General features: G+C 39.3%; 3 protein-coding genes and 2 pseudogenes across 3 annotated transcripts; all 5 read right to left on the reverse strand.

The window, feature by feature from the left end:
- Nucleotides 1-1,698: 1,698 nt before the first annotated feature.
- LOC137290677 (uncharacterized) lies at nucleotides 1,699-3,573 on the reverse strand (annotated as a pseudogene).
- A 5,383-nt stretch (nucleotides 3,574-8,956) lies between these two features.
- On the reverse strand, nucleotides 8,957-10,971 carry LOC137292035 (uncharacterized; annotated as a pseudogene).
- A 781-nt stretch (nucleotides 10,972-11,752) lies between these two features.
- On the reverse strand, nucleotides 11,753-14,857 carry LOC137290676 (uncharacterized). The gene is made up of 5 exons (XM_067821756.1): nucleotides 14,771-14,857; nucleotides 14,066-14,522; nucleotides 13,679-13,843; nucleotides 13,159-13,392; nucleotides 11,753-13,064 (listed from the first exon to the last, which is right to left on the reverse strand). Exons 2-5 carry the CDS (start codon nucleotides 14,513-14,515, stop codon nucleotides 12,534-12,536), a joined length of 1,380 nt encoding a protein of 459 aa, XP_067677857.1. The 5' UTR covers nucleotides 14,516-14,522; nucleotides 14,771-14,857; the 3' UTR covers nucleotides 11,753-12,533.
- A 1,524-nt stretch (nucleotides 14,858-16,381) lies between these two features.
- LOC137290679 (uncharacterized) lies at nucleotides 16,382-19,195 on the reverse strand. The gene is made up of 5 exons (XM_067821758.1): nucleotides 19,088-19,195; nucleotides 18,133-18,589; nucleotides 17,865-18,029; nucleotides 17,348-17,668; nucleotides 16,382-17,245 (listed from the first exon to the last, which is right to left on the reverse strand). The coding sequence occupies exons 2-5, from the start codon at nucleotides 18,580-18,582 to the stop codon at nucleotides 17,228-17,230; spliced, it is 954 nt and encodes a 317-aa protein (XP_067677859.1). The 5' UTR covers nucleotides 18,583-18,589; nucleotides 19,088-19,195; the 3' UTR covers nucleotides 16,382-17,227.
- Nucleotides 19,196-20,424: 1,229 nt separating this feature from the next.
- On the reverse strand, nucleotides 20,425-22,405 carry LOC137291679 (uncharacterized). The gene is made up of 4 exons (XM_067823108.1): nucleotides 21,956-22,405; nucleotides 21,550-21,714; nucleotides 21,186-21,419; nucleotides 20,425-20,955 (listed from the first exon to the last, which is right to left on the reverse strand). Exons 1-4 carry the CDS (start codon nucleotides 22,403-22,405, stop codon nucleotides 20,425-20,427), a joined length of 1,380 nt encoding a protein of 459 aa, XP_067679209.1.
- Nucleotides 22,406-23,173: the final 768 nt, after the last annotated feature.

The raw sequence follows: 23,173 nt of genomic DNA on the forward strand, positions 1-23,173 counted from the left end.
GCTTGAATATTGCTAAATGTAAAACCCAACTCACTTACTACAACTTTCTAGAACATTTGGTTTTTTGCTTATCGTTTCTAACTGCAGTCTCGCAATTGTTAATCGAGTGTTCTCAACTCAACATGACTTATTATCCAGCCTACACCTATCCTTTAAACAACATAATTCTCTCCGAAATCTATCCCACAAACTTTATCATTTACGGTAATGCTATATACGTATTTGGCAACACATAAATGTCGAAATGAACACTTTTGGCAAATTTCGCTAACAAAGTGCAACACCGTATTAATGAACTGTTTATCAATATTGAAAGCTTCTTATTTCAAACTGACAAGTATTGGTCATGTAACTTTAAGAGAAGCATGTTGATTCTCCTTTAATGGGGTATGGAGATCTGTATTCACAAAAATGTGTTAAACTTAAAGTGTAAATACTCATAGAGCTTCTTGTTGAGGTATAAGAGTAATACTTTAAGGATCAATTACACATATCGTATGTCAGTTACAGAATCAGTTTACGCTATACCAAAACACACGTGAAGGAACCTGGTGATTCAAGAACAGTGTTGTTACTTGGAAATAACCTCTCAAACACGTTGTTTTTGTTAGTTTCTCCTCACAGATGCGTCTAAGACTCGGTTCCATTGAGAAGCGCAGTGTAGTGTGGCGAGTTTGGAAAGAATGTGTGACGTATTTACTTCGCGAATTGTTATGCTTAGTAAGCACGTTTGCCTGATGGCCCACCGCTCGTCTCTCTGAATGTTGTGAGGTCAACACATGTACAATAACAGGACGTATAGTTATTGGCCGTCGAAGACAATATGCTATGTGGCAAATCAAATTCTAGCAAATATTGTTTGAGAGGATGGTGTGTAGTGGATTCGAGCATAAACATTTTCCGTCATTAATTATAGTTTAATTATACTTTCTTCTGTAAAGGTTTATGTTGTGATGCAGAAAAAACCAAATGCACATTTGTTTCCGTTGCATTTTGTTAGCTTATCTGTTAAAGTGTGTAGTTTGTAAGGCTGTATAACTGAAAGGGAGCATCACATAACATTCTGATTGTTTAGATGCCTATGGTATATGAATAGCAATTGATTCCCGTGCATCCAGATGGGAATTGTTTCATCTGGAAGTAGAAGTCGAAGTCAAAGTTTATTCTTACTGTGTCGCGGTCAGACGTAATAGGTTACGTCTCACATAACTACGACACACTCATGCAAAATGCACTGTCAACAAAACCCCCAAAAGCCCAAAACACAGAAAGTGTGTTTAATAATAATTTGTTTTATTTATTCGCATTCTAATATTGCACAAAGGTGTAAACAATGAAGGCCAGCGAATGAGTTGTATATGTACCTTAACTGACATATGTACAACTCTTATCACATTTATCAGGCTCTTTCATTCGGATAAATACACAATATTTCCCAGTCACGCACTATAATGAAACACCATGCACTCTCCTTATATAAAGCATAAAGCAAGTTGCATGATATGAGATTTGTTGTCGATACCTTACACTGGCAAATCCATCTCATTCCAGTAATATCAAGAATGGCCTTTGATTGTACATATACATTCTTCATGTACATTCTATACATTGATATAGGGTGTCCAAGGAATAACAGCCATGTCTATCTTTGAAGACACAACTGATACTAGTATCATCAGTCAATGTTCAGAAACATTTCTATACTTTGTCCGATGAAATCGTGCTGCCTTGTTTGTAAACATGTCGAGCAGTGGATCGTAACCTCCTCAAACACCTCCAAGCGTAGTCATAGGATTTCATCATTGCAGCTGTTTTGACGTGCCCCGAAGCTCTTCTGTATAACACCCTCCGCACAAAGACACTACAGTTCTGAGACACAACATTGTTCACCTGAGCTCTGACAAGTTTATTTCCAAGAAGACGTGTTTCCCAGTTAACATGGGGAATGTGATGGCAGAACTTGCTGAATACCACACACCTCCGCCCAAACCTGGTGGTCTGAACACTGATCTCGTAGAGAGCTGGCTTATTGTTCTGAGACTTGAAGACTGTTTTTCTCCTAAATCCAGGGTTGGCACCTCGTCTTTTCTCCCATTGTGCGTCCTGTCTGAGAGGAACGACAGGGGAGATAACCTTGACCCAGGGTGACCAGTCCATGTCTCTTAAGCTGAAGTTGTTCTCAAACACTTCTTCCCTTCTCAGACGAGGTGTCACAAACTTTGTTGCTTTCTGAAATCATGCATTATGTACAAATAATTAGAATCGGCAATGACAGAGTGGTATCACGTAAATCAGCAAACACGATCATTGTCAATATTTTTCACACAACTGAACATTTTTATTTTATAATGTTTAATATACTTTTGGAAAGAGGCATTGTTAAAATACCTTCAGCGATTTAGTTCCTGGTCTCCTGATAGATTTAGGTTTGGCCTTCCTCATTCCTGTGAAAGATGTAGTTTTCTTCAGTGTGAGAATCTTCACATCTTTCTTACTGCCACCGGTTGTGGTCTTCTTAGAAGATGGAACCGAGGTCACTCCATCGCGTAGCGATGTAAACATCTTTTCCATGTCCTTGCTGAGGGGGCCGTCAGCACAACGACCTCGGACCTCTTTCTCTTTGTCGTAGACCTGAAATGGCATGTACAGATGTTAAAACATGCATACACGCATAACGTGTTTGTTAAAGAAAATGTCCTAAATTAAGTGTGGGAAAATTTTAGGTTGTGTTTTTAAGGTAAGCGCAGGGCGAACTTACATCAAACAAGTTTGACCCTTGTTCTCTGTAGCAGATGGCCATGAGAAAGTCGAAAACATTGGAGAAACTGTAAAGTTGAAGATGGCGTCCTCCAGTCTCCTGTGACATTCTCTTGTAGAATTCCATGGTGCCAGATCCACGCTCTACCCCATATATCTTCACTCCCTGGAAATGAGTAGGCTGGGTATATGTATTTACTGTGTATTTGTCTATTGTAAAATATTCTATCTTTCATGCATAGAAATGTAAGATATTAATCATACGCCACTGATAACTAAATACAAACTAAGAGAAACATTGTATTTGTATTTTGAATGCTATTAATTGATGTTGGGAATTAAAGCTGACTGACTAGACCTTCAGCTCACCATTTTATTGAGGGTTTGAATTTTTTCCCTCCAGTCTATCCTGAGTTTGTTGTCAGGATAGTCTGGCTCATGGGGGTTGGCGTCGCCGATCATGACGAGGGCACGATTGGATCCAGGTGTCTATGACAATTCCTCCCCCACTTGTCTCAGAACGAGTTCGTAACATTCGTCGGAGTCTCCGCCTCCTGTGCTGCTGACGTTGTTGACAAAGTCACAAAGTTCCTTGACGTTAGTTGAAAAGTCTATCCACTTTGTGACGTAGTTGTGTTTGTCACAGCAGTCACCGTGTGCGAAGACAGCCATTCTGATGGCGGGGATGTCAGCCTGGAGTCGCTGTATCATGTCCTGGAGTCGACCTCGGACTTCGACAAGACAGCTACTCATTGAGCCGGTTGTGTCAAAGGAGAAAACAATCTCCGGAAGTCCACCAGGAGGAAGCAAAGCCATGATTGAATCTGTTGGAAAATTAGGAGTATATGTTTGAAATTATGAAGAATGAAGATGTAACAAGGTATGAAATTTCGCATTTTATGCATTAATAGGTACAGAATATATTTAAATCCAATGAAGAAATGAACATCAGCACTTTTTGCTATTTTATTTATTTATTAAAATGGTTTTGGAAAAAATGTGGAGTAGAATTTATCTTACAAACACGAGAGATATGATTGTGCTGATGTTTCTAGGCGAAGAATTGTGGATATATCGCATTATCACTTCCAGAATGTACCTGTTTTCAGTGTTGAAAGTAAATATTGTTCTTGTACTGTTCCCCTGCTGCTGTTAGGAGCAGTTTATATGCTGTGGTGTAAAGAATAACCGTTGGACGGTTTAGTCTCTCAACTATAGCGTATATGAGTATACTAATCTTACTCAGCGAGCCGACCGGCTTTAATACTGCCTGTGAGTCGATCAATGGGACGCGCTGGGGCATGTTGTGCTTGAAGATTTAGTCGGGGAGTTATTAAAACACCTTTGACTTGGAAAATGTGAAGTCGTTGAAAGTGTCGTATGACGAATCGACATGTGAAACGTTCTTTCAGAAACAATGAACATACTCTCTAAAATACGTTGTTGATATCCAGTCTCCTTACACTGTCTGTCGTACAGTACTTTCGTTGTAGCCGTAATGTAGCGGCAATGTGTAGAGTTTGGATGTTTCAAGACGACATCATTGTTTTTGGAGGATACATCATATCGTAAACGGTATTTATCCGCAATGAGTAGAGTTTGTACATTTAGAAATGACATCAGTGGAATGGATCGTTTGCCATGAATACTGTTCATATTAGTGTAGTAATATTGCCGAATAAAATATACTAGTAATATATCAATTTCTTGACAAGCGCACCTTCGTTAATTAATACGTTTTGCGGATATGTATTTCCATTTTCAGCAGTTTATATTTTAAACCATTTTGATCTACCAAAGTGTGGGATATTGCATGGCTTCCCTGTGGATAATCAAACGTCCCAAAATACGTGTCCCTTTGTTGTGTTTCGTTACTTTTTCAAGTATGACATACATACAGCAGTCAAAGTGAAAGCATTATCTGCATTATACAGGTAATTTTAATTCATTGCGTTAATGAACACTTTCTCCGAGTGTTAAAATGTAATAGGACGTGTTTGAACATATATGTGATCAAAATATGTTATCAATCTGAAATGTATGACGTATATATTCGCACTTATTATTCATCAGACCGTATATCAACGATATCATAAATATATATCGTAGTAGAGTGAGTGTGGAAAAAAGCTGGTTGTCTTTATGGTTTAAAGAGCAGTTCTGCCTGATGTACGCATACGTTTTTGCATTCCAAAATTCTCATTCACATGCGAAACTCGAAATCACAGCTAAATTACTCATTGCTAAATTACATATTTAGTAGTTACTTAGAGATGTTTTGATAATATTACATTGACCTAATCCATTTCTGCATTCAAAAATGTATTTTCTGTTTTGTTCTTAACATAAATCGATGCATTTGATATACTATTTTGGTGGTCTGTGTAAGGTATAAAATGTGATACCAAGTAAAAACAATCTCAACGCACATCATGGTGGCGATTGATAATGCAAGAAAAGCGTTCATGGCCTTTAGAAAATATCTCGCAAACACGTAGTTTACGTTATTTCTCCTCACAAGTCATCTAGGACTCGGTTTCATTCACAAGCGCAGTGTAATGTATGGAGTTTAGGAAGAATGCGGGACGTGGGTATTTCGCGGATTGTCATGCTCTGTGAACAGCGTCGTCGTGTGACTCACAGCTTATATAGCTGAATGTTGTGTGGTTAACACAACAACATCGAATAACGTTGCTGGTTTTCAATACTTCTGATAAGAAAATGAGCGAGTGAGTGAGTGAGTGAGCTCAGTAGGCTCTTCCACTGCGATAGGGATACCGAACTACAGCAAACACAGTCTGAATTAGTAGAGTATTATGGTAAATACCTCGTATAAATGGCGTTGTTGTTATTGTTTCATCGCAGTCAGTTTTATTATACAAGGCTAACATATCTGAGATAGAAGAATCCGTTAAAAGCGTGCTAGTTTTATAGTCATTGTCAGTTGGATATAATTATGAAGGTTTGTGAGAGTTAAAGTTTATGACACTTCACGTGTATGCTAATGAAGATGTTATTGAAGATGCGATTTTGTGCTGAGTCTCATGCAATTAATAAATAAATTGACAATATCAATTTTAATTAATACTCACGAAGGTGCCATCTGTAAATATCGGGCAGGTAGAATTAACCTCACCTGCGAAACTGCTTAGCAATGTTACCAATCTTCGTATCCCCTTTGACTTAATGTTTTTTTTATGTAGGAAAGTACCAAGCAAAGTTCTATGAAAGTTTACAGATGAGAATTGTTGTAATTGGAAGTGTGGGCGTGTTTCTATTTCATAATGTGTTACATATGGTAAACAGGTGCACGTTAGTTTATGTCAGTTAAATTTAGTTGTCCACCTTTCCATTAGACTCTGACGTTATTTGGAACTGCTTATAATTTAGTACGGTTGATGTCAGACACAAATTTGTATGCATGTATATACCCTACGTATACCTTCGTAAATGGAGGCATTAGATAATAATTTACTTTAGCTCTTGTATATTATGTATCTGCTGATATTTGATGCGGCTTATACATGTTGTTAAAGGGTCGTTCACGACTACCGTATGACCTCCAATGCTTTGGCTTATTTGTCCCTGTGTACCTTTTCTCGACTCAAACGTCTGTTTACAAGTGAGGGTGAGTCAGTTAAGTTTTACGCCCCACTTAGCAAAATTCCAAAATATATGGCGGCGGTCTGTAAATATTCGAGTCTGGACCAGACAATCTAGTAATCAACAGCATGAGCATAGGTCTACGCAATTGGGAAACAATAACATGTGTGAATCTAGTCTGACCACCTGATCCCGTTAGTAGCCTCTTACAAGCATGGGTGAATTCTGGGATCGATTCTAAACAGGTTAATGACGGATCTTCTGTTTACAAATATAAACCAGACATAATCACGTGATAAATGTAATCGAAGTTGTTGATGAGTGAGTTTAGTTTTATGCGGCTTCTAGCAATATTCCAGCAATATCACGGCGGGGGACACCAGACATTGTACCCACACATTGTACCCATGTGGGGAATCGAACTCGGGTGCTCAGCGTGACGTGTGAACGCTTAACCACTAGCCCCGTTGAAGACCATCCCATTACTTGCGGTGATACTCCGTCAGGCACATGAAACGCATTCAGACAGATGAAAATTAATAACTGTCTAAGATATACACTTTAAATCCCACAACGACTTTTGTTAAAACTACCCACGGCGAAATTGCTTCGCGGAAAATCAGTTTCATAAAATATATTCTGTGATTCTGTGACCCATAGTTACAGATGATGAATGTATATTTCGCGTAGGGCAGAAATACACCATAGCTGATCCTTTTAAGATTTAAATCATTATGCACGTGTGTGTTTCAAGAAAAGAGGATGACTGTGTGAATATGCATTGTGATAATTCGATAACGTAAATGCTGTGTCATTTCAGATTGATAAAAGAACCGTCCGTGTGTGAATATATAGCTGCTACTGAAAACATAAAATATTTTCAACACCACCTACAGTTGCAGTAAAAATAACGTATCGATGATTTATCGTATCTATTTCACTGTAAAAAAAGTAAACCAAATAAAGCGAAATTACGATTAACTGCTTTGTAGTACACGGGATATGAACATTAAATGAAACACCTAGAACAAGTTCTCTTTGCCTAAGTTCTGGCTCACCACGTACCGCAAGTGTTTTTGTTTCACTGTTCCAACTGCTGAACCAGTAATAGCGATTTGAGTCTATGACCGTTTGTTTGGTAACAACTTTTTTTTTCTGAGACAAAAAAAAATAAAAAAATAAATGTTCAATTGACACTGTAAAGTTATGAGGATTCGCAATTTTAATTTCACTTTATTTGATTTATAATTTTTGTCTAAAGTGAAATTCATCGGTACGTTGTCACTGAAAACAGACTATAAGAGATACACTAATAAACTACAGAATTTCATATTACTCTCTTACCATTTCGCGACCCAGATCTCTTTCCGTGTGTGCGGTGAGTTTATTTCAGCATTCTTCGAGGGGAGGTAAAAATGTTCGCAGAACGCACTACGTAAAGTTATGAAATAGCAATGCTGCTAGTAGTATTGCTTAAATTGATCATTCACGTGATACCTGCGAAAGTCCAGCACCTCGGAACAAACAGTATCAATATTGTGATAAATGGAAGACAGATAAGAGACAAGAGAAGCTTTGAACCTCCCCTCGTTCATAACTGGCAAATCGCTTCCATACAAGTGAGATTTCAAATTTCGAACCAGGTCATTAATGTAATATAGAATTTTTTGTTTGCAATATATAGGCCTTTACAAAGACTATTATGGCATCGTGGCCATAGGCATTGCGAAGTTATCAGTTGCACCATGAGCCATGCTATCATGTCGGTTGAAACATCTGGTATGCATAGGCGGATCCAGAGGGGTGTCCAGAAATTTTGTTATATGGCCATTGAAACTCGGGTGAAAATGAAGTGTGCACCCGTCATGAAACGCGTAAAGCAGATCTTTCAGTGATCTGATTAAAGTGACCGATTTTAATATGGTTGCAGTGAAAACATTTTTCTCATAAATATACGCCTTAAAAAATAATAATTGTTAATTATAAGTACCAATATTTGTAAGTGCACTTTTAGAGGAAACAAAGCATATGAACGTTTCGGTACTACACGTATTCTTTTCATTAAAACGGGCATCATTTCAGGCCTGTGCTGTTATACGGACAAGTGAACGTATACAGTCTTCTCACACAAGTCACTACCGTTTATCATGGTTATATCACAGTCATTCGGGAGAACACACTTCTCAATCTCGCACTGTAATGAAGCATCAGTCTCTCGCCTTAATATACAACATCTGGCAAGTTGTAGTGAATGAGATTCTTATAGGTCAAATGCTAGGGGATATTGCACCTAATATCTCACATATTTCCAGATGACCTTTGACATGATATCTTCATGAAACGTCTATAATGTCCATAATTATACACTTCGTATTATATATGTCATTGTAGAGAGTCGTTCTATAAGTGGTCTGATGAAATGGTAGTGCCTTGTTTAAACACAAGTCGAGCAGTAGTTCGTGACCTCAGTCGCCTCCAAGCGTAGTCATAAGTCTTCATCATACCAACTGTTTTTACATGACAAGATGCTCTTCTGTACACCACCCTCCGTACACAGATACTGCAGTTCTGAGACACAACATTGTTCATCTGAGCTCTATCTACTGAAGTTGTTCTCAAACACTGCCTCTCTTCGCAGAGGAGGTAACACACACTTTGTTGGTTTCTGAAATAATGCAATTGAAACATGATTTCTGAAATTGATCACAGCTGAATAATTGTTAATTAGAACTTTTCTGTGTCATCGTAATTTTAAAAGAATGAGAAGATTTTACCTTCAAAGATTTCGTTCTTGGCCTCTTACTGGATATAGGTTTGGCCCTTCTGACTCTTCTGAGGTTGGATGTTGCTTTCTTTGGGAAATTTGTAATCGTTGTAGATGGTGGAGAAGAGGAGACTGTTCCATCACGTAGTCATGTAAACATTCCCTCCATGTCTTCGCTGAGGGCATCATCTCCACAACGGGCTCGGACCTCTTTCTCTTATAACTAGTAAAGACAAAACAAATTCTCCTGACAAAAACTACTTTATAAGGAATTATGGTATGCTAAAAGGGGCAACCTCTATGGAAACATTGTATTATATTGGTGAGGAGTATAAAGTATGTTTAACACAAGGAAAGGATTTTTTTGTTTGAGTGGCATTCCAGAAGATGGCGGTACAGAGATGACAACGTTCTGGGTGATCAACTTCTTTATTTTCACAATAGCGACGTTTCGATACAGAAGTTGATCATCCATAAAGTTTTGTCAACCCCGGTAAAGAGGTTGTTTCAACTCACATGAAGTATTTCTGCTCCATGTTCCCTGTAGCAGATGGCCATGAGAAAGTCAAATCTGTTTACAAAGTTTTCCAGTTTAAGATGCCGACCTCCTGTCTTTTTGGAAATCACATCAAAGAACGATGCCGCTCTGCTGCCACACTCAAATGGATAGATTCATATTCCCTGAAAAACAATTTTGATTTACAAGTAAAATACATATATGTTGTTCCTTTTCGTTTATAGCATGAGTGGGTACAATGTGTGAAGCACATTTCTAGTGTTCCCTGGCGTGATGGAATAGTGCTCAAAGTAAAACTATGTGTACAGTTAAGGTCTTAAACGTAGTTGCAATTACCATTTTCTGAAGAGTTTGAACCTCATATCTCCAGTCTATCCTTTCTGTATTTTCACTGTAGTTGACTGTGGGCGCAGTCGTCTCCGACAACGACAAGTACACGTTAGATCCTGGTGTCCATGACAACTTCTCAGATACTTGTCGGAGAACAAGCTCGTAACACTCGCCATCGTCGCACCTAGCACGTGTATCTTCGACGTTCATGACGAAGTCGCAAAGTGCTTTGTTGTCAATGGAGAAGTCAATCCACTTTGTGACGTATGTAGATGCTGTACAGTAATCACCGTGTGCGAAGACGGCGATTTTAATGTCTGGGATGTAAGCTTGGAGTCGCTGTATCATGTCCTGAAGTCGACCTCGGACTTCGACAAGACAGCTGCTCATAGAGCCTGTTGTGTCGAAAGAGAAGACAATCTCCAGAAGACCAGCAGGAGGAAGCTGTTCATGGATCCGGTGGTGTCAAAAGAGAAGACTATCCCCGAAAGTCCGCCAGGAGGAAGCAATGCCATGCTGGGTCTCCTTGAAAACGGAACATAATCTACATATACAAGTAAAATAAAACGGCGACGTTTCGGAGTGTATGCTTGCTCTTTTATCAGGTGACGGAAACGTCATGTTGGTCACAATGATTAAAGTTGCACTTCTAAATGCACTTCAAAGATTTACAAAGTACAACCTTTGCTAATTTATAAGTTGCATACTTACTTGGGTGTAAAGAAATCTTGCTGAATATCACTTTCGATTGATAACTGGATCAACATATCAATGTATATTTTCGTACAGAGAGGTGACAAAACCCTCTCCAAATATATGTTTAAAGTAGTGTCCGTTGAACAACTGAATTAGATCATGAGCATAAATTTGTGTAGCGGTATTACATGTGTACGATACAGTAAATACGTAAGCATCAGATATGATTCAGTCTCACATTCACGATTGCCTTTGGACGTGGGGCTGGTTGGAGACCAAACATGGTCGGGGCTTTGAGGGCCATGTCCAACCCAAAACGTTTTAGTACGTTTTCAATAACATTTCTTCAACAAATGGAATTTTGTTTTCATCGCAAAAGCCAGTTTATGCTGAACGGGATGTTGAAAATGCGTTCATGTTTCCTCCTATAATGTGTTTCACTACTTACTTGGTTTTGATTGGTTGGTGACAATAGGACTAGGCTTTTCCTTACTTCATTCACTAAAGTCTCTCAACTGCGGCTGTGCATGGTATGACAGTGACTATAGTCTTGCCCAGACACTTGTACAGCGTTTGTACTTGCCGAGGGGCGGTCGATATCGCCCCGCTCCGTTCGAAGTGTTGCGCAAGTTTAGACCTGCACTCGGCAGTGTTTGAGGCATGTGGCGATTAGTGTACGATGTTTTACAACTTTATTTAAAATGACTTAGGAAACAAACACACTGAATGTTGACAGGGAACGTGTGAATAAGTTGTTATTGAACACAGTTAACCAGAGGAAAAGTGGATTTCTAATAGAAATATTAGAATATGTGAAACATATGTTCAGAAACAGCTGAACATTCTCTAAAATAAGTTGTGTTTATTTCAATGCTCCCTACACCGTCTGTCAGTTATTTTCACCATACACTGGAGCGGTTGTGTAATGTACTGAGTTTGCGAAAATAACGTCACTGCTTCGCGGAATGTCTTTTTTTAAAGAAGAGAAATAACAGTCAGCATGAAGGCTTAAGCTGAATGTTTCTTCATGTTAGTATTACTGCTGTTTATGAACGTATGTGATAGATTAAACATTACACCACACATATCGGACCTACATTTAATTCACGTTTTTAGTGCGTTAAACAACGAAATAACAAAGTAGTTATACCTTTAATTTCTGCGCACACACGCACACACGCACACACACACACACACACACACATTCCATTGTGTACTTTGTATTCCGTTTGATTTTGTGTTTGCATTGTGAAAAAGTCTTTGAATTTAACTACACTAGCCAGTTTGCAGGATGTATGTGATTGAGTTTAGTTTTACGCCGCACTCAGCAATATTCCAGCTATATGGCGGTAGTCTGTAAATAATCGAGTCTGGAACAGACAATCTAGTGATCAACGACATGAGCATCGATCAATTGGGTACGCGTGAGGTATGTAAATTGTAATATACTGTGCCCTCTTCCTTGTGATGAAATAATATTATATATGTCTGGCCTAGATTTGCGAAATGTTAGTTTTTGCCATACAGCATAAGGGGCGGTAGTTCCAGACATGGGTACAATTACGTGAACCTCACATCTGGTGTCCTGGAGTATTGCGTAAAACCATACTCACTCACTCTAGCTGCACAGAACATGATGAATATAAAAGTCATAATCATAAGAAATATCCTTGTACAATTATGATTATTTTACAAGAACCTTTATCAATTACACGACGTGGTAGCAAGCACATAGAGCAAATTGAAAGTAGTTGATCACTTCAGTTTATATCACTGCAACTCGAGGGCACGACTACGCTGGCAAACCAAGGATGGTTCTGAGGGTGAAACGTGAAAGTCAAATTTCAAATGCATCTTCTGTGACAATTACACTTTGTCGGATGAGATCGTGCAGGTTTGCTTGTACACATGTCGGGCACAAGAGCGTGATCTCGGACGGCTCCATGCATAGTCATATGATTTTAGCAATGCTAAAGTTTTAAGGCGACTTGATCTTCTTCTGTACACCACCCTCCGCACATACACACTGCAGTTCTGAGACACAACATTGTTGACCTGAGCTTTAACATTTTTGTTTCCGAAAAGCCGTGTTTCCCACTTAACATTATCGGGAATATGGCGACAGAACTTGCTAAATACTACGAACTTTCGTCCGTATGGGGTTTTCTGAACACCAACCTCGTAAAGAGCTGGTTTATTGTTGCCGATCTTGAAGACTTTCTTCTTTCTGAATCCGGGGTTGGCACCCCGTCTTTTCTCCCATTGTACACCCAGTTTGAGAGGAAGATCAGGAGAGATAACCTTGATCCAGTGTGACCAGTCCATGTTTCTCAAGCTGAAGTTGTTCTCAAAGACTTCCTCTCTTCTCAAAAGAGGTGCAACAACCTTTGTTGGTTTCTGAAATTATGAAATTGTATCAAAGTTTTTTTCACTCTGGTCATAGCCAAATAAATGTTAGCGTGTTAAATATATGGATAATAAACAACTTTACCTGTGCTGTTTTCGTTCTGATTGATTTGTGTTTAGCCTTAAGGACTTTCTTGGTGGTTGTTGTTTTCTTTAAGGTGGGAGCCTTGAGATCTTGTATCTTTGAGGCACTGATTGTAATAGTCCTTTTTCGTTGAGGAGGGGAGACCTTTCCATCACGCAGAGATGTAAACATTCCTTCCATGTCCTCGCTGAGGGCACTTTCACCACGACGGGCTCGAACCTCTTCCTCATACACCTGGTCATGGAAAGGACAAATCTCACTGTTAAACAGAGGACTAGCCTGCCAGCTGCTCTGACTCTGCAGTTTTTATAAAGGGGCGGAGAATCCTAAAGGCTCTTGACACGGTTAAGAACAGGTACCATCACCACAACGGGCTCGAACCTCTTTCTCGTATAACTGGAGAAGAGAAAAACAATTCTCCCTTGTTCTCATGTGTATTTTGTAAAAGACGATTAAGTTGTGTAATGTGAGAAAATATTCTAAATATATAAATACAGGAGGAGAAGGTATTTGAACTTACATGAAGGGTGTCTGCTCCATGCTCCCTGTAGCAGATGGCCATGAGGAAGTCAAAGATGTTTGTAAAGTTGTCCAGTTTGAGGTGCCGACCTCCTGTCACTTTGGACATGGTCTGATAGAATTTCATAGAGCTGGTGCTGCACTGAACGCCGTAGATTTTTACTCCCTAAAATTAATTGATTGTATATAGTGATTATACGCGTTGTGAGTATGGTATTCATCCCTGTTGTTCAAGTGAAATAAAGACATTAATAGGATTTCTGCTGAACACATCGTCTTTAGAATGAACAGGTACATAGTTCAGATATTTAGATCAGTTGGGTTTACCATTGTTTTGTTTCCTATATCCAATGAAACACAGATTTGAATGCATATATAATAAGCGTACCATGTTTTTGAGAGTTTGAATTTCCTCTCTCCAGTCAATCTTTTGTGTATTGCCGCTGAAGTTCGGACCGTGGGGGTCATCATCCCCAACAACGACGAGAACACGGTTAGATCCTGGTGTCCATGACAACTCCTCGCCAACTTGTCGGAGAACAAGCTCGTAACACTCGCCATCGTCTCCGATGCCGTGTGTTTCTTCGACGTTCATGACGAAGTCGCAGAGTTCTTTGACGTCAGTGGTGAAGTCAATCCACTTTGTGACGTATATAGATTTGGTACAGTAGTCACCGTGTGCGAAGACGGCAATTCTGATGGCAGGGATGTCAGCCTGGAGTCGCTGTATCATGTCTTGGAGTCGTCCTCGGACTTCGACAAGACAGCTGCTCATAGAGCCTGTTGTGTCTAAAGAGAAGACAATCTCCAGAAGACCAGCAGGAGGAAGTAGAGCCATTTTTGCCCTGTGAAGTAATAAATGATATTTTCTCCTTGTAAAATTAGCATTTCTCGATAGTGAGGCAATTCAGTAAAGACTATAGCATGCGGGTTTGGAGTAATTCTTTATTCGGATGATAAAGAAAAGTACTGATATGGGGTGATATAGGGTACGAATATGAATATAATATATCAATGTGTATAAAATGGTTATGGACTGCTTCAAAACAACTGATACATATTTAATTAACATCACGTCTATAAATGAGTTTACCTTTAGGTTCACTGTAATAATGGTATAGGAAAATCCCCCTGCTATTATATCAAGTGATAGTCAAGTGATAAAATCACGCGGTGACCTGTCTCTGACAACATGTTCTGACCTGTTATATGGTTGCGTTTGGACAAAGAGTCTCTGGTCGTTCTAGAATGTGTAAATTATCAGATGGTTATCAGAATCACATTACCGATGAAAAGGACGAATCAGAATATGGCTAGATTGAAGATGGTGTCAAAATGCATTAAATATATTCATAGTGCTTGACATGTGAACATATGTAGTGATGTCGCGTCACGGAATTGCCAGAGCCGAGGAGACGTGTGTTTAACAGGTAAAACGTGGGCAGCAACAACGTGCCTGATAGTATATAACTGTTTGACGGACAATCGAGCGTCTCTGGGTAATTAAAGTACTGTCACAAATAGAAAAAACCCTGTCTTTTCGCATTTATATCTACAATTTATGTAGTTGATATGCGTTTTATGTAAGTTCAAAGCGACTTATTGGAACAGACCATGACTTTATGCAAATTAGTGTGCGATGATATTGCAAATGACGCTTTTTAATTGCCCATTCTATGATTACATTTAGCTTCATTTACGATAGCTTTCGTAAAAATAATAACTTTAATAACGTGCTAAAACTATTAAGGATGTAGCTACCAAGGAGTCTCACAATCACTATAAAGGAAACAGGTAGTAGGGGTCGTCTCAAATGGTGTTTCACAGAAGATGGCTGGGGTTCGACAAGGGGATAGAGATATCAGCTGAGATAAGATAATCATTTAGGAAATTAAACTGGGGAATCAAACGGCATGTCATTACAGTTTACAAATAGTATCCAGTCCTGTCGATCATCGGGTGGTCATGCCTCCTATATTTTGAGACATTTAATAAGATGGCTGAATTAAGCTTTTCTATGGGTAACATAAACTTCATGAAAAAGACACGTTAGATGTTAATCAGCAAACGAGACATATTGAACACACACAGAAAGGCAGAAAATATCTTTGAGATGACGCCTTGTATCTGTCGTCCTTCGTCATACCTAGTTGGGCGACCTTATTGACACCTATAGTCTGATCTACTGTTTTCAGCAGCTGGTAGTCTTGCGCGTTCGTATGAGTAAACATGCTTTTATGGATATCCTGTTACGGAATGCCCAGTTATCCCGAACTGGCATATTTCGACATATCCCATTTGAAATTGTGTACATTTTAGGGATACAGAGCAGTATGTTCCCTTATTTGTTGCCTCAATATATGTCCACATCCTCGTCTACATCCTCACGTATGTACGTACGTACGTACGTATGTATGTATGTATGTATGTATGTATGTATGTATGTATGTATGTATGCCTCAATATATGTCTACATCCTCGTTTACCTGTACTGTATGTATGTATGTATGTATGTATGTATGTATGTATGTATGTATGTATGTATGGATGGATGGATGGATGGATGGATGCATGCATGTTTGCTTATCAACCAGAGTTATCACACAGAGTTCCGATTAATAATTTGCCGCGACGGTTAAAAATTTGCCGTGGCAAAGGTGTAAGAAATCCCCTCACAACCAGCAAAATATAACACAAACGAGTCTAATTATTTCAATTTTAATTTTAATTATTTAATAATTCAATATAATGTATTGAGCAGAGAAGAGCAAGATACAATGATTCACAACAGAGGTTTCTAGTACAATACAACGGAGTCAAATCTAAAGTAATGGGTCGCAAATATAATATCAACTCACCAAAGGCTTGGTTTTCAGTGAGAAAGAGTTCCAGTAAATCTTTCACAGCAAGCGTTGTTGAATGTTGATAATCATACGAAGAAGCAGGCAGACGTAGATAGGCCGAATGATGACTCAACTCCTGTTGTAATCTGAGTGCATATCCGTGTGTGTGTCGTCAACACAACCACCAGTCTTATATATACGCAGTCACTGAGTCTGGAGCATTCCAGCGAAAGTATTGACGCTTCGCGATCGGCCTTGTTTATACCAACAGTCAAAACACACCAAAGGGTCGCAGCTCTAATTCGCTACCTTAAATGTGTGTCGCTAAAACACTACAACTGTGATACGAAATGTGACCCCTAATAACTATCACTCAAAACTCTAAACACTGTGACCCAACAACGACGAGAACACTGTAACTATCACTTGATGAATAACAATAAACATGAAAATACACTCTCGTAACAACACATGGAATTACAACAATGATATTTACGTTTTTAATTCAATGTAGGGTGGATAGATAAGTAAGAAGTGATATACCTTTATGCTTAAGTTAGACATTTTCTTTCTGGGGAATGTCATAACAACAATCTCCACTTTCAATTTCTTAACTTTTTGAACTGTAGGGACGTCAGGGGAGACAACTCTGTGCCAAGGTAACCATGTTTCTGAAGCAGAAACCTTCCTGTCGTCTCAAGAGATAGTCACAATACTTTATATTTCTGGAATTACAAATGTAAAGAAATCATAAATATTATAAACTGTCAAATTTTTAATCAAGCACGACTATGCGAACAATATTGAAAATGTTACTTTCACTTTACCTTCAGTGATTTGGTTCTTAGTGTCCTGGTAGATCTACGTTTCTGCTTTTGGACTCCTTGACTGGATGCTTTTTTGCGGAGAACCTTCATCTTCTCCTTGACAGCATTATCAGCTTTCTTCGTTGCCTGTGTAGCTCCTTGCATGGATGTCGTCTTCTTTAAGACAGGTACTGTCTCATCTTCTTCAACAATGCTGGCTGACGTCTTCGTCTTTGGCAGGGGAGGGGAGGCTACTCCATCCTGTAGTGATGAAAACATTACTTCCATGTCTGTGCTGAGTGTACCGTCGGCGTGGCGTCCTCGGACCTCTTTCTCGTAATCCTGAAAAGGGTAAATATAGGACCCAATATAACAGACCCAAACCAAGATAAGCAAAATTTTACTGTCATAGCCAAACCTTTGAAATTACAGTCAATACGTTAGCCATAGAGACGTGTATTACGCTATAGCAGCAATAGATGTAGCGGCATTGCGGTACAGAAGGAAATATGAAACAAGTGAAGTTTATTCAACTTACCTGAAGGATGTCTGCGTCATGCTCCCTGTAACAGATGGCCATGAGGAAGTCAAATATATTTGTAAAGTTTTCGAGTTTAAGATGCCGACCTCCCGTCTCTTTGGAAATTGTCTGGTAGAACATGGTAGCCCAGTTATCACACTCAACTCCGTAAATCTTTATTCCCTGGAAAAGAAATTCAAGGAATATATTGAGCATATCATATACTCTTCAGTTGTTATATAAATACGACTACTGTGTTTGAAAGAAATAGGAAAAATCAGCTTACCATTTTGTGGAGAGTTCGAATCTCCTCTCTCCAGTCGATCTTTCGTTTATTAGCTCTGAAATTTGGTTCGTGTGGGTTGTCGTCCCCGACAAGGACTAAAGCTCGTTTGGAGCCTGGTGTCCATGACAACTTCTCTCCAACCTGTCTGAGAACAAGCTCGTAACATTCGCCGCCATCATCAGTGCCACCAGTGCCTTTGACGTTCATGACGAAGTCACAAAGTTTCTTGACGTTCGTGGAGAAATCGATCCATTTTGTAACATATGATGATTTGGTACAATAGTCACCATGTGCGAAGACGGCTATTCTGATGGCGGGGATGTCAGCCTGGAGTCGCTGTATCATGTCCTGGAGTCGACCTCTTATTTCTGTCAGACAGGCGTTCATGGAACCGGTTGTATCAAAGGAAAAGACAATCTCCATCAGTCCACCAGGAGGAAGTGAAGCCATTTTGAATCTATGGAATTATGTATGACGGAATTTGAAAATCAACAAAGAAGTATCAATAACCACTGAAATTATATAGAATTAATTTAGTTCCTTTCGTCCAGTGCAAAACTTTGTACAGTATTGCATTTAGACCTCATTCAAGCCAGGAATACATTAGAATCTCATGTTTTGCTAAATTTGCTTGCTTCAAAGACAAACGGTAATCAGTTTCTAGATTTGATGCCCCTGCCCCCGTGCATCTGCTTGTAAACTGTAATGTATTTCCGGTATGTGAACTGTAGGGCCTATGGTGGTAACGTGATCTTCCTCTGCCAGCCAGCCTGTATTTACACAGTATCAAGGGCAGACCACTCGCTGAGATTTGTCGTGCTCGACAAGTTTAAATTTGTGGTGCTCTCAGTCGCGTTGAGATCCTGAGAGCCCCGAGAATCTCATCAAGAAACAAGCTGAACACTTTACCATCATCACTGCAATTTCTCATCAACAATAAAATGAAGTATTTCACCTTTGGGTTGGCACGGGTACTTGCAGTTCGTTATTGCTGGAGTGTTAGTCGGGTGGAACGCGTACCCTCACATCGATATTCTGTCGTTAAGTGACGGGGCGATGACCCAGATATACTTGACGGGTCGATACTGAACTGTTTTCATGTTGCGTTTTGGCTATTCATTCTCATATGTTAAACAGTCACTAATACAAGCAGACACAGAGGCATTTTTGAAAGGGGATGCTGAAGAACATTCTAGTACATGCCATTTTTCCTCCCATCATTTCTACAACAGCGGACACGTGGTGCCCAAGACCAGATTCCATTCAGTCAGAAATGCCTTTGCCATCAGTCTCCCTGTTAGACGTTATGCAATGTCGTGGTCGACAGTTACCACAGTATTCAACTAATCGATAATTCGGGAAACTGTCTAGCAAATATCGGTTGTTGCATGAATGTCGTTGTATGAAATGTATATTTCGTGTAGATTTTGAGCTCTATTGATATAAAATTTGTAAATATAGATATAATCCAAACACTGAAATGAGGGCCAACTCTCTCTCTCTCACCCTTTTCATGTGTGTCTCTCTTCCTCGCACACCCATAAACTCAGTGCTTTGTTACCCTTTGTATGTTTGAAACAGCGGGAAACCCGTTCATAGTTTCTACAACGTTTTGCCATACGGCCTAATTATCAAGTATGAAGAATGCATTTTCTCAAATTATGTATTTAATTCGTAAGAACTAGCTTACAGTTTCTTTTATCCTTGTGCGATATCAATCTGTTTTTATTAACCTCGAATTCGCCAAGTGGTCCAAGGGAGATAACCCAGTGTCTCACATAACCGCTTTCAGACACTGGCAGACCATCCTAAAGTGCGTGTTGATTGATGCTTTAAACGAGAACACCTGGGTAGTGCCTAAGCCACATGTCATTCCTACACATAGCAAGTTAAGACATTAAGACAAAACATTGTGCAGCAAAGACCAAGGAACAATTGCTTGCAGCCTTCAAACAGGACTGGCTCCATGTGAATACCTCCCCCAAACCACTACCCCTGACCAACACACACACACACAGACTCAAGACAAAAGAAACCAAACCCCCACAAAACAAACAAACAGAAACAACAACAACAAAACAAAATTAAAACAAAACAAAAACAAAAACAAAACAAAACAGCAAACCCCACAAACAACAGAAAAACAAAACAATGGAATAAATACCCAAAACAAACTAAATCGACTTTAAATTTTAAATTACGCACTCCCTCTTACCATGTACATGTCGATTAAATCATACGGAATCAAACTGAAACTTGAGAGTCAGATTTCAAATCCATCTTCTGCGATAATTACATTTTGTCGGATGAGATCGTGCAGGTTTGCTTGGACACATGTCGGGCACAAGAGCGTGATCTCGAATGTCTCCATGCATAGTCATATGATTTTAGCAATGCTAAAGTTTTAAGGTGACTTGATCTTCTTCTGTACACCACCCTCCGCACATACACACTGCAGTTCTGAGACACAACATTGTTGACCTGAGCTTTAACATTTTTGTTTCCGAAAAGCCGTGTTTCCCACTTAACATTATCGGGAATATGGCGACAGAACTTGCTAAATACTACGAACTTTCGTCCGTATGGGGTTTTCTGAACACCAACCTCGTAAAGAGCTGGTTTATTGTTGCTGACCTTGAAAACTGTCTTCTTTCTGAATCCAGGGTTGGCACCCCGTCTTTTCTCCCATTGTACACCCAGTTTGAGAGGAAGATCAGGGGAGATAACCTTGATCCAATGTGACCAGTCCATGTTTCTCAAGCTGAAGGTGTTCTCAGAGACTTCCTCTCTTCTCAAAAGAGGTGCAACAACCTTTGTTGGTTTCTGAAATAATGAAATCATATCAAAGGTTTTATTAAACTGGTCATAATCGAATGAGTGTTAACATGATTTATTTTTCATTTCAGACTGCTTCATTTGACCACAGTCGAATATATTCTAGAAACTCCGTATCATCGCGTTATATATATATATATATATATATATATATATATATATATATATATATATATATATATATATATATATATATATATATATATCGCGATTATTACCTTTACTGATTTCGTTCTGACTGATTTAGGTTTGGCCTTAAGGACTTTCTTGTTGGTTGTTGTCTTCTTTAAGGTGGGAGACTTGAGATCTTTGATCTTTGCAGCACCGATTGTAATAGTCCTTTTCCTTGGAGGAGGGGAGACTTTAACATCACGCAGGGATGTAAACATTCCTTCCATGTTGTCGCTGAGCGCACCATCACCACGACGGGCTCGAACCTCTTTCTCATACACCTGGTGAAGGAAAGGACAAATCTCACTGTTAAGCAGAAGATTAGCCTGACAGCTATTCTGCAGGTTTCTGAAAGCAGCGCAGGATCCTAAAAGGCTTGTGATACAGTTAAGAACAGGCATTTCAACTTACGTGAAGGATATCCGGCCCATACTCCCTGTAGCAGATAGCCATGAGGAAGTCAATAATATTCGTATAGTTGCCTAATATAAGATGTCGACCTTCTGTCTCTGTGGAAATGATCTGGTAAAACTCCATCGCCCTGTTGTTGCATTGAATACCGTAGATCTTTACTTCCTAAAATATATTCATTACACATTGAAAGAATATAGTAAGCTTCCTATTCCTTTATGTTGTTCAAGTGCAATAAACACATTGACGATGTTTGAACTTTCTAGATCGTGTTTAGCATGTACACGTACATAGTTAAGGACTGAGATGAATTGGCCTTACCATTGTCCAGAGAGTGTTTTTTTGTCTCCGGTCCGCAGTGAAATGGCCAGCTAAACTGATTTGAATTCAGAGGAACTGAGCTTACCATTTGTTTTAGTTTGTGAGTCTCCTCTCTCCAGTCGATCTTTTGTGCATTGTCTCTGAAGTCCGGACCATGGGGGTCATCATCCCCAACAACGACGAGAACACGGTTAGATCCTGGTGTCCATGACAACTTTTCCCCAACTTGCCTGAGAACAAACTCGTAACACTCGCCACCATCTGCCTTTCCTCCTGGATATTCGACGTTCATGATGAAGTCGCAGAGTTCTTTGACGTCAGTGGTGAAGTCGATCCACTTTGTGACGTATATAGATTTGGTACAGTAATCACCGTGGACGAAGATGGCAATTCTGATGGCGGGGATGTCAGCCTGGAGTCGCTGTATCATGTCCTGGAGTCGACTTCTAACTTCAGCCAGACATCCTCTCATAGATGCGGTTGTGTCGACGGAGAAGACAACTTCCGGAAGACCAGCAGGAGGAAGTAGAGTCATTTTTGCTGTGTGAAGTGTAATGAATATATATTTCCTCTATGTAAATACCCTGCGGTAAAGTTCAGGGTTACAATTTTTCTACAGCAACCACCGCTTGTCGTAACGGGATGAGGTGGTCAGTTATGTAGATCGAGCATCTTGATTTTGATCTCTGGATTTTCTAGTCCAGACTCGATTATTTACAGACGGCCGCGATATAGCTGGAATGGTACTGAGCAATTTAGTTAAGACTGCAACATGCGAGTTTCGAGTAATTCTTTATTAGGAACAAATGGATATGGAGTTATATATCGGTACCGATGGGTTATTTTAATATTACTGTTTGTACTAACATGAATAAAATGTATACATTTGTGTGAAATGATTTTGGATTACTTCAAAACAACTGATACATATCAAATGAATATCACGTCTATAAATCAGTTTACCTTCAGACTCACTATAATAGTACTGTCGGGATAGCCACCCTGTTCTTATATCAAGTGATAGTCAAGCGATAAAATCACGCGGTGACCTGTCTCAGCCAACATTTTCTGACCTGATCGTTGGTTGCGTTTGGGCAAATAGTCCCAGGCCATTGTGAAATGTGTAAATTTATCAGATAGCTATCGGAATCATATTACAGATGAATAGGGCGAATCAAAATATGACAGGACTGAAGATGGTTTTAAAAATACATTAATATTTATAGTGTGTATAATCACTGAAAATTTCTTCATTGCATTGTTTTGTTTATAATCAGAATTTCACCAACGGTGCTCAATACAA

The sequence above is a fragment of the Haliotis asinina genome, chromosome 7 (assembly GCF_037392515.1).
Source record: "Haliotis asinina isolate JCU_RB_2024 chromosome 7, JCU_Hal_asi_v2, whole genome shotgun sequence".
NCBI lineage: Eukaryota > Metazoa > Mollusca > Gastropoda > Lepetellida > Haliotidae > Haliotis > Haliotis asinina.